The sequence below is a fragment of the Alosa alosa genome, chromosome 10, assembly GCF_017589495.1.
Source record: "Alosa alosa isolate M-15738 ecotype Scorff River chromosome 10, AALO_Geno_1.1, whole genome shotgun sequence".
Classification (NCBI taxonomy): Eukaryota; Metazoa; Chordata; class Actinopteri; order Clupeiformes; family Clupeidae; genus Alosa; species Alosa alosa.
Window position 1 is genome coordinate 8,894,289 of NC_063198.1, and position 16,783 is coordinate 8,911,071.

At 41.3% G+C, this 16,783-nt stretch overlaps 2 protein-coding genes across 3 annotated transcripts; both read left to right on the plus strand.

Moving 5' to 3' along the window:
* Positions 1-646: 646 nt before the first annotated feature.
* Positions 647-6,674, plus strand: rhebl1 (Ras homolog, mTORC1 binding like 1). The gene is made up of 8 exons (XM_048255650.1): positions 647-1,073; positions 1,717-1,788; positions 2,053-2,120; positions 2,283-2,365; positions 3,740-3,796; positions 3,917-3,964; positions 4,364-4,445; positions 4,895-6,674. The coding sequence occupies exons 1-8, from the start codon at positions 1,022-1,024 to the stop codon at positions 4,985-4,987; spliced, it is 555 nt and encodes a 184-aa protein (XP_048111607.1). The 5' UTR covers positions 647-1,021; the 3' UTR covers positions 4,988-6,674.
* A 119-nt stretch (positions 6,675-6,793) lies between these two features.
* prkag1 (protein kinase, AMP-activated, gamma 1 non-catalytic subunit) lies at positions 6,794-13,697 on the plus strand. Of its 2 annotated transcripts, none has more exons than XM_048255648.1 (13): positions 6,794-7,032; positions 8,456-8,531; positions 8,947-9,050; positions 9,295-9,376; positions 9,463-9,521; positions 9,820-9,865; positions 9,973-10,027; positions 10,251-10,377; positions 10,872-11,037; positions 11,175-11,212; positions 12,449-12,595; positions 13,062-13,161; positions 13,401-13,697. In XM_048255648.1, exons 1-13 carry the CDS (start codon positions 7,024-7,026, stop codon positions 13,412-13,414), a joined length of 1,023 nt encoding a protein of 340 aa, XP_048111605.1. In that variant the 5' UTR covers positions 6,794-7,023; the 3' UTR covers positions 13,415-13,697. The 2 variants fall into 2 exon arrangements, with proteins under 2 accessions (XP_048111605.1, XP_048111606.1); XM_048255649.1 differs by having other exon boundaries at positions 6,797-7,032; positions 8,950-9,050.
* Positions 13,698-16,783: the final 3,086 nt, after the last annotated feature.

Here is a 16,783-nt window from a genome sequence, read left to right on the forward strand (position 1 = left end):
CTCTCACATAATATTAACCTGTCTAGAATTGTTCTTTTAAATCTAGAAACTAGACATTTTCAATCACAGTAGATTGTCAACAGAAAGTAAAGAATTTTATGTTTAAAACGTGGCCTACTGGTTAGCACTTCGGACTTGAAAGCGGAGGGTTGCAGGTTCGAACCCTGACCAGTAGGCACGGCTGAAGTGCCCTTGAGCAAGGCACCTAACCCCTCACTGCTCCCCGAGCGCCGCTGTTGATGCAGGCAGCTCACTTCGCCGGGATTAGTGTGTGCTGTGTTTGTTTCACTAATTCACGGATTGGGATAAATGCAGAGACCAAATTTCCCTCACTGGATCAAAAGAGTATATATACTTATACTTATACTCTTTCTTAACATACAGGCCTAGTTTTACATTCACAAAAGGTCTGTTTTGCCCAGCCTCGCATTGTCTAGGCCTATCTGCTAAACTTTAACCATATGGTGCATGAAATGACTGAGAAAGTACAGCTAGATTTATACAAAAAAAGAGGACAGACGAATCAAATAGGCCTGCTGCTGGTAGGCTAGAACTGGCACTTTTCCTCCCCCAAGCGATACGTAACAACATTCCTGTTGGCTGCAAGGTGTCTGGTCTCAATTCTATTCTACAACTGCGCGTCTGACGTAACCTCTTTTACGACGGCGTGCCGTGTCTAGTCTAATGCCCATTTTTCGACAGTGTGACTCGAAAGCGCCACGGCAGTGAATAAGCCGTTTTTTATTTACCTCTGAAGTATTGAAAAGCAATAGCATCACAAAAACTCGGAAGTGCTCAACTGCATCAGATATCACTATTCGATCGAAATAGTTCGAAGTTTTAACGCGCGCCACCTCTTCAAGTGAAGCTCGAGGCCCGGCGGCGGACAGCTAGCTCGAGCAGCCTGGAAAAGTTTGTTGTTGTCACGTGACAAGATACGAATGTGGCGATAAAAGTTTTTCTTCCAGTATTAAAGCACCGCGAATATTTGATATCGTCTTACAACTACTATTCTCAAACAATGCCTCAACCGAAATACAGGAAGATTGCTGTGTTGGGGTACAGGTCTGTTGGTGAGTAAGAGCTTGCATAGTGTGGTCTGCTAGCAATAAGCTAGTCTTTGTTTTTGTTTGCATAGCAATGTTAGCAAGCTAACGTCAGCTTTAGCAAATCAAGTATGAACTGGAATCACGATTGATAAAACGTTATTTCATTCACATATTTCACACAAAGCTTTTAACCACCACTTAAGTATTTAGCCAATGGCGTCTTTATGTGAGTAATTCATGTTGTTGGACGAATCATTGTTTTGTCAACTTCAGCTAGCTCGCTAGTAAGCTAACCTAACTGTGGCACATGCGAAAGTTGTTGTAGCCAGTACTAGCGATGTATGCTAGTTTAACTAGCACAAGGAGGCTATAACAGTACGGTGAACGAATGTAGCTAGCAAGCTGGGATAGATGATTGTTTGATGTTGTGGTATAGCTGGGCACCTAGGAAATTGTACATTTTCCACTGTATTCTCGTGCAGGATATTGGCTGGCATCTGCTGAGAGCTTCACATTGTGTATTCTTACCTGTTGAAAGATCCAGGGCAAGCTAACTTGATGTTTGCCCACATGACCGTATTAGGATATATGCGTTGCTGTGTTGACATGTGTTACAGACTGGTGGGAAGTTTCAGATTCATTACTGACCAAAATTACTTTGTAACAGGAAAGTCCTCTCTAACTATACAGTTCGTGGAAGGACAGTTTGTAGATTCATATGACCCTACTATTGAAAACAGTAAGTTTGTGCAAATCTGTTTTTTTTTTTTCTTCATTTGATGTGTGGTTTAGGACATTTATTATTTCATTGCATTCACTCATTCATCCTTCCCTCACGTAGTCTGTCAGTTCATGTGCACACTTGCAAGCAGTCATTTGAATTGTGTTAAAAAAAATCTAATATTTACTATTCTGACTCATAGTAGTAGTAGTAGGTGTTATCAATATTGTGGTACACATTCCGCCATTGTCACTCACATGCTTCTCCTATCATTTGACACAGCTTTTAATAAGATGGTATCTGTGAATGGACAGGACTTTAATCTTCAGCTTGTGGACACTGCTGGTCAGGTACTTCTCACATTTCAGTCAATGAACTTGAATCTTACTTTTTATATGATGATAAGGGTACTAGATTAGAGGGACGTGTATGCTCTCTAAGATTATATAAACGTTATCTCTTCTCAGAGTTTCAGTTTATACCAATCGTACCTGCTTTCTAATCTCTTCCAGGATGAGTATTCCATTTTCCCACAGTCTCACTCAATGGACATTCATGGTTATGTCCTTGTCTACTCTGTCACCTCTATGAAAAGGTGGGTGTTTCTAGTAGTACTGAATGTCATGGATTGCGTTTACATGCACTTCAGTATCCCGGTTGCGATCAGGAATTTGAAGTATCCCGGTTTTGTATTTGCGCATGTAAACATCATGTAACATCTTGAATTTCCCCTTGGGCTTGAATTTCCCCTTGGGGATCAATAAAGTATCTATCTATCTATCTATCCCTCGATTTCAGAACCCTGGATAAGGCCTTATTCCGGCTTTGAGTAACCCGATTATGCTAGGTGGAGTACTCTAAAAAGAACCGGGATACTGTTCCATGTCACCTTATCTACCCACCTACACCTTATCCCAGTTTCTCATGTGAAAGCGTGATTACTTTAGAAACCGGGATAAGGTGAACTAATAGAACTTTATTGTTGGTCACAGGGGTACTAGTATTCATCATGTATACAGGGATATTAAAAACCAGGTTTCTCTGTTCATGTAAACACCATATCCTGAATATGATCAGAACCAAGATAAGCCTAATAACTTGGATACTAAAGTGCATGTAAACGCAGTCATGGAGAAGCACACATGACAACTGCAGAAAGCTCAGGAGAGTGCACTGAAGGATGTTATCTATAACTAGACGGCACTCGAGAGCACAGGCCTCTACCAAGGCCACATGTCCTAGTGTGTGAGGAAAAGTGAAATTAAATATGTGCATCCACTTAGTGATTCGGGTCTGCTCCAAAATGTAATGGGTCCCACCAAGTAGGTCGTTTTTGCACTAAGTCTACCGATCAACCAACTAGCCACACTGATAAAATGCTGTCCTTGCTGGAGCTGAAAGTGATTTTTATATTTATGTTACAATTTCTTTTAAAATGTGCTGTGCGTAGCTGAGTGGAACACTCCTGAATTATATTTATGTGAAAATGCACTGATGCTGCTGGTTACATTTCAGTTGATTCTTCCTAATGATTTTTTAGTTGCATTTTGAGTCAGTGAGTGTGTACAACCGATGAAACATGAACAAGAAGATTTGTCAAGTCTGTAGAAGATCCTTGTTATGGCTGTATCTACTGCAGCACTACTTAAGTAAAGTAAAGGCCATGCGTGAATTAGCATTGTGAAATATGAGAACAACACAGTCATCTGTGTGTGTCCTCTGCCAAAACTTATTTTAGTGCCCGATGCCTTTTAATCTCGGCCGAGGCTGCACAACCGGGAACAAAGGCACAGCAGATGCATACTTGAGATAACTGTCCCGTCCTTTTTTGACCTTGCTGTTCTGCTGTATGTGTGTGTTAGTCATAGCTGATAGTCCTGGCCCTCAAACCTATATGCACTACCCCCACTCCTTCTGTTCTCCAATTAACATTTGTTTTTATTCTTTCTCTTTCTTCAACCCCAAACAGTTTTGAAGTTGTTCAGGTTCTACACGACAAGCTGCTGGATATGGTTGGGAAAATTCAGTAAGTTCTATATTCCAGGGCTTTGAAAGCTTTGCCTGTGTTTGCTCTTGTGGGTCAGGGTGATTTGAGTTAATTTAAGCACACATAAATGCACTAAAATAGCTGCTCTTGTCATTTTAGGGTGCCTACTGTTCTGGTTGGGAACAAAAAAGATCTTCACATGGAGAGGTAAGAACAGTCAATTAGCGTGACCAATGGACAGTTAAGTCTAGCGAGAGAACTGCATCGGTGTCACCCTCAACTGGTTTTAAGAATTCCTCAATAATGGCCTCATTAGAAGACACCATCAACCCTTCACTGCTTTACTAGTGTATGCAGCACATATGTTGTTATAGCATTAGCAGCATTGTCACATGTATTGTCTTGGGACTAATGCGTCCTCTTCATGCTAATAGCAATTGGGAGTATGGATAAATCTAGTCAAATCGGCTATCCACAGAGTGCGGCTTAATCTTAATGTGATTTACTGCACAAATGACTGAGAGATTGAATTCTATTGTGGCACAAATAGAACCAGCTTTAGCCGCATTCCATAATTTAGTTTGTGTGTGTGTCCTGTGTCCCCAGAGTGATTAAGCCAGAGGAGGGCAAAAAGCTGGCCGATTCCTGGGGTGCTGCTTTTATGGAGTCCTCTGCTAAAGAGAATCAGGTAGTATACCGCTAGGTATCCTTTGTGCTTCTCATTTTAAGCAATATCGGATCAACAAGTCTCAGTAACTTTGCTAAAAATGATCAGTAATTTATTTCTTACTTGCTTAGCCAGATTATGCAACTGTATAAATCCATCCTCGCCCACTTGCGAAATAAGTGCCTGCCTGTGTGGGAGTTTCTTGATTGGTCAACACATCTAAACCATTTTGAAATTTTACTCGCTGATTAAAGAATCCAGTCCCCCTCTTTGTTTTCTTAAAGTATCCATCTTCATAATGGCTGGTACACCATGAAACCAGATAGTCTTAAATTCTGCTGAACGTATGCTTTACAGTACTTTGACATACTGTGAAGATCTGCTGCTGAATGTACAAGGGAGAAAGATCATTTTTTAGGAAGGATCAGTTGAAAGGCTACAGAAGTGTCTGATTTATCTCTCTTGCACAGACGGCTGTGGAGGTTTTCAAGAGAATTATCCTGGAGATGGAGAAAGCAGATGGAAACGCCCCCTCAGAGGAGAAGAAGTGCGCTGTGATGTAGGCGGGTCCAGGCAGACACAAGCAGTGGGCTAATTGGCCAATGCCAGGAGACACAACATCACCAGCCTGCCAATCATAACCCACCAGACCACAGTCATAGTTCAAGGCCCCCCTCTCAGCAGCAAAGAACTGCCACACTCTGTCCCCTAAATGTGTACAGTTCTTTTCTACAGCTCAAAAAACAGTGTTCTGAGGCCAACTGAATGCAACACCACATTCTGTTTTATTTCTTTTTAATATATCTCACACTTATACATACGTACATACATACATACATACATACATACATTATATATATATATATGAATAGAAAAAGAGGTATGGGATTCACATTACAAAGTATACCCAGTGTGAGTAAATATTTAAGACATAAAGCAATGCAGAGACGTAAGTCTTGCTGTGAAAAGTACTGTAGTCTGTAAAGTTGGCCTCAGTCAAGCAACACTTGGGAAAAGTAAGTTTAAGAAAATGGCCAAATATAAACCGAAAAGCCACATGCTGCGTTTAATGTTTTCATCGCTGCCTTATTAATGTAATAATACACATGTTCATTTTCACAGCCTGACATTCATTGGACACTAGTTATCAACCTTACATGTCTAGCCATGTGTCAGGAGTGGGTGGAGTGACCTTGTGGTCCCAGTCCACTCTCATTGGCTGTCTCTGCCTTAGACACCACTTAGGCCAACCAATCGCTGGTGCCTAACCCACAGACTCGGTCTACTTTCTCAGGTTGTTCATAGGTTCCAGCCAATCCTTTGTGGTTCTTTTTCTGTCAGGCAATCTCTTACGAGCCTTACTAGCTTCTCCTCGTCTCCCGTCAACACTGGTTGGGGTCAGATTTTTATTTTTATATTTTTTTTTGGGGGTGCCCGACCCCTGCCCAGTGCAAAGACAGAAGTGGGAGCACTGCAGGAGCGGTGGAGGAGGAGTCTGTCTCTCATCTGCTGTAGTCACCTTTCATTAGCTGTCAGTGATTTCTGGGTTTATGTGTGGGAGGGTGGGGGGGGGGGGATTTTTCCCCCTTTTGATGAAATTTCTTTTTTTTCCCTGCCTCTGATGAGAATATTGCCCCAAGAGCATATTTCTTTATAAGACTGTAAATCATGTTCCTCTTTCCTTCTCTCTTATGATTAGAAGCAGTTTAATTATCTTTTCCCATGTTTGAAACCTTTACGGATAAGGGTTTTGAAATATCCATGAACTGAAGTATATCCCCTTCCCCCCAATTTAGCTGTATTCTTTGTACAGCTTTAGTTCTCTTACGAACATGACTTTAATATAGTATTGTTTGAAAGCATCGCCTGATGTAACTGAAAAATCTTGATTGATTTATTGATTTGGTTGGTTAATTTTGTAATTGAGTGGTAGTGTAAAAAAGGCTGGTGTTGCTGGTGCTGGTGATGCTGTGTTGTGTGCCTTACCTTCCCATTATATGACCCATGTCTCTCCTTCCTCCCCAAAACACATTACACACAAAAACTGACCATTCACCTCTGCCCAAACTGATTTAAGGTGCTCTGTTGGGTTTCTCTGCTCTATTGACTTGACTCCCACACTACTTTTGAGGAAAATCGAGTGGTGTTGTTGCACCTCAATGCCCAATACTCGACGTGGGGGACTGGTTAAACAGAAAACTTGCTGTAAACAGTTTTGTATATAAAATGAATAAATCCTTTACTCTTGAACTTGTCATTGTATTTCTGGAAGTGTAGAATAGTGGCAGTTAATCGTCATTAATATTTAAACTACATTACTTTAATATTTTAATGATAATGTAATGTTTATTGATGTCACTGTAAGTCGCTTTGGTCAAAAGTGTCTGGTAAGAACTCCAAGTGATGCGTCTTTCATACATGCGCAGTTCAGAGCCTTACCGGAAATAAACAAGGGGGAGGTCACTTTTCTTTCATGGCAGACAGTAAATAGACCACCCCATCCACGTATCGGTTTGAACAGTATATAGTTTCACTTGAAAGTATTTCTCAAAGAAAAAACTCTCTCATACGTCTGAGTTTAGGAGTCAGTAAAGGGAACATGGAGTGTGTGAGTATTTTTATGTGTCTCTTGGCTGAAGTGAGCATGCTATGCAGCGGCTTGATTAGCGTTAACGTTACCGGGTAATGTTAAGATGGCTAACCGTAGCTAACCAGTTAAGTAATTCATGTTCGTTAACGTTACTGATGTATTTTTGGAGGGAATTAGTCAGGCGATCGCTTAAACCACGACGTATTGAACAGATAGTTTCGGGCAAGTAAACGTTAACAGCAAATATGTGACCCATCATCAAATCTTACGCTAACCTCATTGAACTCCCCAGCTAGCAACTGTTTAACTAGCTTCTATCGCTAGCAAGTGTAGTTGAACTTTAGATAGCAAGTTACTACAGGAGCCTGAACAAACTAGTGTTGATGGGGATTATCAGTTAAATGCTGAGGGTTAGCTAGCTACAAATGGTGGTCTCTCGGCGGGTGGTCTGTCAGTGCCTACATCAGAAGCATTTTCTCATCGCATGGTAAAATGGTAAAATGCCAGTCAAAAATATTTTTGGCGCTGCACATATCTTCTGTCCATAGCGTTCACGAAAAATCCCATTGGGTTTTATCTTGAGATATATTTTCTAATGCAATCATGTTAGCTAATACAGGGGTAACACCTGATGGGTGCTGTGTTACTGTTCCGATGAAACTTGAGATGCTGTTGTCAGTTTCTCTAGCGAATGTTCTTTGTGAGAATAAAAGTCCTGAATAAAAATACCAATGAAGCCTGCATAACATAAACTCTATGCGAACATACAGGGGATGGCTTATAGGAGGTGGTGGTGGAAATCAATAAGCGTTTAAGTTATTAACATGAGTAGGGAGCTGGTTTAACATCAGTCTCTTGGATTTTTGTCAAATATAAGACTCAAGCCAGGTAAATTAAAAATCATCTGACACATCGAACTGAACGTTGCTGCTTTGTCATACTCCAGTGATCTGTGATTTGCTGACATGTCATCCCTAACTGCAAACACGAATGCTTCAAATGATCCAGTTGTCATCCATTAACAGTGTTCCAAATTATTATGTGAGAGCACAGCTAGTTGTTGATGTCAGCACATCAAAGGTTGTTTTTTGACATTTAATGAGTACAGCTAGTTATGCATTTGAACAACACTTTACATTAGATTGTGGGCTCACCAGACTAAGGATACCTTGCATATAGTTGACATTGAATTAAAGCACAGGTCAAGAGTCCCACTGTTTAGTCGCTGTTATCACGTTTATCTCTCTCCAGTCGTTTTTTTTTTTTAAGATAATAAATGCATTCTAATGGTGTGTGTGTGTGTGCGCGCGTACGCGAGCTAGTCCAGGTTATTAAATGCAATGACAGAAACGGAAGACCTCTGCATTTTTTATTTTATTTTTTTCAGTTGAAATCCTTTGAGCATCAGTGATATTTACAAAACAAGCAATCTGTGTTTTAGGTTCCAGCTTCACTTGATGATTTTGGACCAGAGGTGAAGAAGGAGTCTGCTGTAGAAAGTGAGGCGTCACTCACAGGTGTGGGTTTGTGTTTTTTTCCTTTCCATTTGAACTAAAGGTGTGTGTGTGTGTGTGTGTTTGTGTGTGTGTGTGTGTTTGTGTGTGTTTCCTTGGGTTAAACCGATCTTCTTCACCCCGTGAAACATAAGCAAACCCTTATATAAACAGGAGAGAATGAACTATTGGAAAGCTTGCTATACTGATGTTTGCAGTAGATTGTTTTGTTATTTTGCCTCAGTCAAAGTGAAATTTGAACACTGAAACCACTGAAATCCACTGCAGGGTGCGTAGAAACCCATGAAGTTGAAAACACACACACACACACACACACTCATATTATGTCACGCTTCCTCAGTCGCACCATTGAAGAAGTTTAGTTGCCAGCAACCTGGATTTTCTTTTCTTTACTCATTTTCTTTTCTCTTTCCCTCAGCAGATCCAGAACATAATGTTTACACACGGTTTATGAAGTCCCACCGCTGCTATGACCTGGTGCCCACCAGCTCCAAGCTAGTAGTGTTTGACACTTCGCTTCAAGTAAGTGGGGTCGACCCTACACTACACTCTCTACCACTGTACACATCTCCAGCTCAATGTAAAGGCACATTTGCCACACTCCCTCACCATCATATGTAGGCCTACATTACCCCTGGAGCTTTTGTTTGTGAAATAAAAGAACATACTGACCTGTCTGATTTATACACAGTAGCTTTTGATGGTTTTGTATAAAGGAATATACTGACTGACTTGTCTGATGCACAATTCTCTTTTTCCGTAAAAGGTGAAGAAGGCATTTTTTGCACTAGTATCAAATGGGGTCCGAGCAGCTCCACTGTGGGACAGCAAGAAGCAGTGTTTTGTTGGTAAGCATCGGCTTTTATTTATTGTCACAACGGCATTTTATCCCCAAACATTTGCGCGTATGTCTTATGCTCTTGTTCTCCCTCAGGTATGCTGACCATAACTGACTTCATCAACATCCTCCACCGTTACTACAAATCACCCTTGGTATGAGTCCAACCATTGTGATCGAATATATGTTAGTTTAAAGGGCCACTGCAATATCTTTCAACAAAGGCATTATATCTCCCTTCCCCCAGACACAAGAAATGTGAAATAGCTGGATATATATATATATATATATAATCATAGCTTGATGTCAGGCTATTGTAAGTGCTCAGCAACAGTAACTCTGCACAGCCAGATCCCCTCCTGTAAAGACGTCACAGCAGCTGTCCTCTATGTCATGGCTCTGTGTTCTGGCTGAGAGGGATGCTCACGCCACCTTTCCCCGTTTTGTCCCCAGGTGCAGATTTACGAGTTAGAGGAGCACAAAATCGAGACCTGGAGAGGTGAGGAAGGCAGTGTGCACTCGACTGTGTGTGTGTGTGTGGGTGTGTGTGGAGAGTTTCTAGAAGTCAGACGCTGACTCCTGTTTTGTGTCCTTGCTGTTTCACAGAAGTGTACCTGCAGGACTCATTCAAGCCTCTCGTCAGCATCTCGCCAAACGCAAGGTATGCCGGGATCGCTCTCTTTCCTTCACAAAGTCAGTGCTGTTGTTGTTGTTGCTGCTTTTGTTTTTTGTTGTTGTTGACATTGGTCTAACCTTAACCCTTTGTCCTTTTGTAAATTCAGATAATGTGGCTGTTTTGTCATCTATATTTCAGGCCTAATGTGTTAATGCCTGCACATGTTAGAATTAGATTTTTTTTTTGTCTTTCTCTCTCTCTTTCATAGTTTATATGATGCTGTGGCGTCTCTGATCAAGCACAAAATCCACAGGTTGCCTGTAATAGACCCTTTGACTGGGAACACGCTCTACATTCTCACACACAAGCGGATACTCAAGTTCCTCAAACTGTTTGTGAGTCCCAGTCACACTAGTTTCTTTACATGTTCAGGCATAACTCGCTCGCTTGCTCTTCTACTGACCAGGGCAAAACCCTTAATGGTTTATATAAACCACTGGAGAAGTGTTGATTGCCCCCTCTCTTTCTCTGTCTTTCTGTCTCTCTGTCTTAGCCGTCAACCACAAATGTTGTGGGTTATACTCATATAACTTGACAATGGTTTACTAAAGATGTGTTAAACCTCTCTCTATCTCTATCTCTATCTATCTCTCTCTCTCTCTCTCTCTCTCTCTCTCTCTCTCTCTCTCTCATCTGGTTGTTGATGGCGAATTGCAGTTTGCACATTTCTTGGAGGATAAAGCATGACTTGCTCCTTGATTTTATTTATTTATTTATTTATTTATTTATTTTATATTTAAAATGTGACTGTACATTGTGACAAAGTGATCATGTAAGTACTTTGTGGCAAGAATGTAATAAATGTTTTTGAAATTCTCTCTCTCTCCAGATTTCTGAGATGCCCAAGCCGGCCTTTATGACTCGGAAGCTGGAGGAGTTGAGTATAGGAACGTTTGAGAACATAGCCGTTGTGCGCTCTGATACGCCGCTCTACACAGCACTGGGCATATTTGTAGAGCAGAGGGTTTCTGCCCTGCCTGTTTTAGATGACAAAGGTGAGCGATGGCTTGTGAAATGGTGGTATGTCTGTAAAATAATGTATATGTACTGGCGTTATATTTAATGAAATTCCTTTCGTTGCATGTTGGTGATGAGGTTAATGGTGCCCCTTTTTGTTTCCCCCCTTTTCTAGGACGTGTTGTGGATATTTACTCAAAGTTTGACGTCATTGTAAGTCTTCCAAATACTGGTTGTTTGTGTTTGTGCTTGTGTGCATATGGTTTATATGAAACACATAAACAATGACTTAATATTAAGATTCCAAAAGTCTTGGAGATTCTGTCTTCATTTGAAATATAGTTACTTTTAGAAAGCTTTTCAGCTGAAAAAAGACAAATGCATATTCACTGTAGGGGCCCTAATTTGTTTGTAAGGCAAAGTCTGTCAGCAGCTCTTGTTCTTGTGCATGAAATCCAGCTATCGTGTGGCATATGGGAACATTTAGCTGATTAATGTTTGTGCTTCATTGTCTTGCCCATGGTGTTAAACTAGCAAATAGATTTTGTCTAGTTATTAAATTAGCTTTAGTTAGACTTAAAACTTTGCACTCTGCCCATCAATCAAATTAGGTCTTCATCGGGATCCTAAACGATTAGTGATCAACATGTATAAGCTCACTCTTCAGTGGAGTTCACTAGAATACAGCAGAGCACCATTCCCATCCCTGTGGTACCACCAGACTATTACAACACCGGGAATAAGTCTGAAACATCTCTTGTCTTTGGTTGTGGTCTGATACACTTGACAATAGCTGCTGTGACTTTGTCTGTGAAGATAAAACTCATATTTAATTACATCACTTAATGGAAATACTGACCATTCACAATTATGCTTTGTCGAATTTCGACAAATATCGCTTTTATTTTGCACAAAGCTGTAATGGAAACACAGTTTCTGTCTTTGTCTCTGTGTTTGTGTGCTTGAGCTCTGCAATTGATGTGACCATGAGAGCTCAACACCCACCAGTTCCCTTAGTGCAAGAGCAGCTACAGTGTCCGTAAATCCAGCGGCCAGCGATCTGCTGCTTTAAATAGCGCTGTTGGCTGCCCACAGGCTTAGTGTGAACTCATTCACCACGTCCTGCTCAGGCTCCATCACCACGGGTGCTCTCTGTGCACTCTTTGGATACCATCTGCACAAGTGCATATGAGTGCATGGGATAAGGAGGCACAAAGTATTTCTTTAAGTGGCTTTAAATGGCTTTTTGTGTGTTTGTGTGTATATGAAAGCTGGTTTTCCTGGCACTTCTGATTTGTTTATTTGTGAATGCGTGAAATCAATTTGAAACCAGTTTTTCATAATTGTGCGTGTGCCTGAGATCTGTTTATGCTTTGTGTCCGTGTTTGTGTTCTCTTGAAGTTTAGTGATATGTTGTGATGTTTTGTGCGCTCTCTCTCCCCTCTCCAGAACCTGGCCGCTGAGAAGACGTATAACAACTTGGACGTGACCGTCACCAAGGCCCTGCAGCACCGCTCACAGTACTTTGAGGGCGTGCTGACCTGCCACAAACACGAGACTCTGGAGACCATCATCAATAGACTGGTGGAGGCTGAGGTAACGATCTTCCCATGACCTACAGTACTGTAGCTGATGTTCTCATTCACCAGCTCACTCATCACCTCCTTCACCTCACTGTTAGACTTGAAATATAATGAGATGATTTGCTATGAAGAGGAAGGTTACACTGAAGTGTGAATGCTTGAATCAATTAATTAAGGAACCAAAATACGGCCAGTTCAGTCCATTTGTTTCTGTTAGCTAGCACTTATAGAGCAGAATCTGCCAGTCATTTTGCAACTATGGCCAACGCAAATGCAAGACGCCATGCAGGCCATGCTGTTCACAGTCACTGGTACCCACACAAAAGTGTTTTTCCATACATGCGTAAAGGAAGTGATTGAGTCGAAACATAGATGTGAGGACATGGCCAACTCATAGGCACCACTAAATGCCCCTACACCTTACCACTAATGCCCCTTCCCCCTCCTCCTCTGTTTGTCATTCCTACTTTGCATCACAGGTGCACAGGCTGGTGGTGGTGGATGATCAGGAGGTGGCGCAAGGCATTGTGTCACTGTCGGATATCCTCCAGGCGCTGGTGCTCACTGAGGGGGTAGAGGGTAAGCTCAACGCTATGTGTGTGAACTCATGTGAACTTCCTGTTAGTTCTTACAAGAACAGGAGCAGTCTTCCTGAAAGAAGGAAGATCTCTCTCTTTCTTTCTTTCGTTCTTTCTTTCTCACTTTCTTTCTCTCTCTCTCTTTCTCTCCCTCACTTTATTTCTCTCTCAACTTCTGCATGTCTGTGCACGTAGAGATGCCGCTACCAACTACTGACAAAAGTCATTTGTTGTTTTTAGGGACGGCTCGATAATCTGCTGAGAGAGGAGGGAGCTTTTGTTTCTTTCTCTCTCTCTCTCTCTCTCTCTCCCTCTCTCTCTGTTTCTCACTCTGACTGTGGATAATGGCTAATGGTGGACGACCGGCCCAGAAGGAAGACCCAGAAAAGAGATCAGGAGAGCGGGATTGTGTGTCGGACAGAGAGACGAGTCTTTGGACTTCTTGGGTTTGACTCCCCATCTGTGAAAACTGCAATATCTCTCTCTCTCTCTCTCTCTCTCTCTCTCCTCTCTCTCTCTCTCCTGCTCTCTTTCTCTTTGTCTTCTTTCTCAATCTGTCTGTCATTCTCTCTCCCTCTTTCATTGTGAGAACACGAAGGATTCATATTGTCACCATTGAACCCGGCAATACATATAGGCACTATAAGCACAAATACTGAAGTCATGCCAAAATTTCAAACCAAGCAACCAAACACACAGCCCACCAAAAGGACATTCTGCAGGGGAACAGCCTGTTACTGTGTGAAAAACTGCAGTTACTGTTACTTTTCACATTCTGGCACAACTCTCTACAGCTTTTTTTGCATCAGGAGCTCAGGTGTAAATTATGCCTTCAAACATTTTTTTAATTTCATGCTATGAAAGGGAGCAATTCAAGTTAATTTGTACGTGGTAGAGTAAGAGAACCATCCTCAGACAGATAAGGGATTTTAGCTGGATGTTTCAGACCTTTGCTGAACACCCCAGTGCTGGGCAGATGTTTTCTCCGTGCCGTACCAACGCAGGTCAAAAAAACAGATGAGTGTGAGAAGTCAGAGCTGCATCTGAAAAATTCCAAAAAATCGTTTTTACTCCTGACGTTGTGTTCGAACCTTGTAAGCCTCTCCGCAAGGAGCTGGTGGCAGCCAGGCAACAGATTCCCATCCATGGCTTTTGTTTGGCTACGTTGCTCTTGGGTTAAAACAATATCACATTCCATAGATGCACATCCAGAATAATTTTTCTCTTGAGCGTTACATACCTACAGAGTATTTGATTACAGGCCAAAACCTCCCATGATCTCAATCACTGAGTAGTCCTAGACCTGCAGGCTCTGTCTTGGAAATAGAAACCCAAATGACACATTTGCCCTTGAAATGTGAAGTCTGCTGTGGATAAATAATGATTTGCTGTTTTTTTTTTTTTTTTTTTAAGTATATTTTTTTGGGCTTTTTTATGCCTTTAATCAGATAGGACAGTGGAGAATGACAGGAAGTGAGTGGGAGAGAGAGTTGGGGTGGGATCCAGAAAGGACCACGGGTGGGAATCGAACCCAGGTCGCCGGCGTACGGTGCAGGTGCCCCAGCCAGTTGCGCCACAGCTGGGGCCATGATTTGCTGTTTTTAAGAGTTTGTTTTCATCTATATGAATACAAGGACACTGAATATTTATGTAATAATCATGGTTTTATTATATATATTTCTTTTAAATTTCACACACCCAGTTCTGTTATGTTGTCAGGGAAATGGACATCATTTCAGTGGTCAGTACGGAGCACTTCTTTTTTGATCTCTATGAACAGGTATACTGCAAGCATCATTTGAAAAGGCAACTTTTTTTACTGCTTTGGGCTTAAGAAATAGAAAGGAGGAGACTGTCTATCTGTTGTTAGCCACAGGCCAATTGCTGTATTTTCAAAAATCATCATTAGTGACCTAGCAGACCTAACGCTTCCAATTGTAGATTTGCTGGTCTTAGACATGGTTAAAAAAAAGAGTGCAGTATCTTCGTTTTCAGAAGTCTGTCTCTTGATTCATTCCATACCTGTGTGTGTGTGTGTGTGTGTGTGTGTGTGTGTGTGTGTGTGTGTGTCGCATCCAAGGATCATTCTGGTGTGATGGGAGTTCTTCCTTCGCATCTTTTTCCCACTGGTCAGCAGTCAGCTCCAGGTCAGGTCCTTTAGCAGCACACAGACTGAGCTTTCCCCTCGTCAGCAGTTTCATTTTCAATGACCCCAATGACTCGCTAACCTGACCCAGGTGGCAGCCCTCATCACCCGGAATGAAATGGACCAATCACAGGTAGAAGAGACAGCGTCCATAGACAGAAATATTGTTTGATGGTCTTCTGACCCCGACTTCTTTTAATAACCATGTCTCACACTTTGAATAATCTTTGCCCTCAAAATGGGGACGCACATGAAAGGGATTTGTACAGCCATTTCATCATGACATCATTTTCTCTGTTATGAAATCGCTGAAGCATTCTATATTTTCAAAGCACATATATGATTATTTTTCCAACATACTGATCAATATCCGAGGCATTATGTATGTAAATATACCCCATATTTTGTACAATGCGTAATGTACTTGTAGTTTTTAACTTAATGCATGCATCATATAAATATGTTTGTTCTCTTCAGTTATGTGTCATGTCTTTGGTTTTTGTGGGTGGTGGGTGAGAGGGTGTTTTTGTGCATGTAAGAATGCACCCACAAAACAGAACACTACTGATCTGATGGTATGAGAAAAATTGGGAAATGTGTGTTGTTTTGCTATCTTGCATAAAATGAAAAAATATATATATTCTGAATATATATTTGAATTCAGAAATTTGTGAATAAGTTTTCAAAACAAATATTGCCTCTTCAACCTGGTGGAATTCCAATGTAGTCGGTTATAGTCGGTAGATGCAACTTCAATACCAGTAATGAAAATTCTCACACTCCAGACAGATACGAATTTTAGATTAGTAACCTCAAGATTGAAGTGTAAGAACACATGACCTTGACACTGGGTCAGTAGTGTGCACCATCTGCCCATCTCCACACTCAGTTCCTCCCTGATGACATCAGGACTGTGTCATTATTTCCTGCTGACTGCTGTGCCACAAACATTTAGATAGATAGATAGATAGATAGATAGATAGATAGATACTTTATTGATCCCCAAGGGGAAATTCAAGATCAATTTGACCGACTTTCTCTCTACTATTCTGTTCTAGCCAGGCTTCAAGCCTGAGCTGTCAAACCTACTCCTACCATGTGGCATTCAACTTGAAAGCAACTTGTACATTCAACGAAAACAGGAGGAAGTGACTTGCACTGCAGTCGGTTCTTAAGAACAGAATTGTGAAATGATGCATCATGAACATGCTTATCTATCAACCATGAGACAGTACTTTTTCAATGATCTTGACTAAAGCTGTATCTAACACAATCAGGTTCAGTCATAGGTGAGGCCGTTGGTGCTATGTGGATGATTGACCTTTCAAGTGTTACTCATTCTTCTAAAGGAAGTTGAGTCCCAAAAGATTATGAGCACTTAAGAAAGTAAGCCCTGAACATGGCAATGATCGTGAAAATGACATGAGTGGCTAAAATGTATTCAGTAACAATGAAATTAAATAACAACACTGGAAAA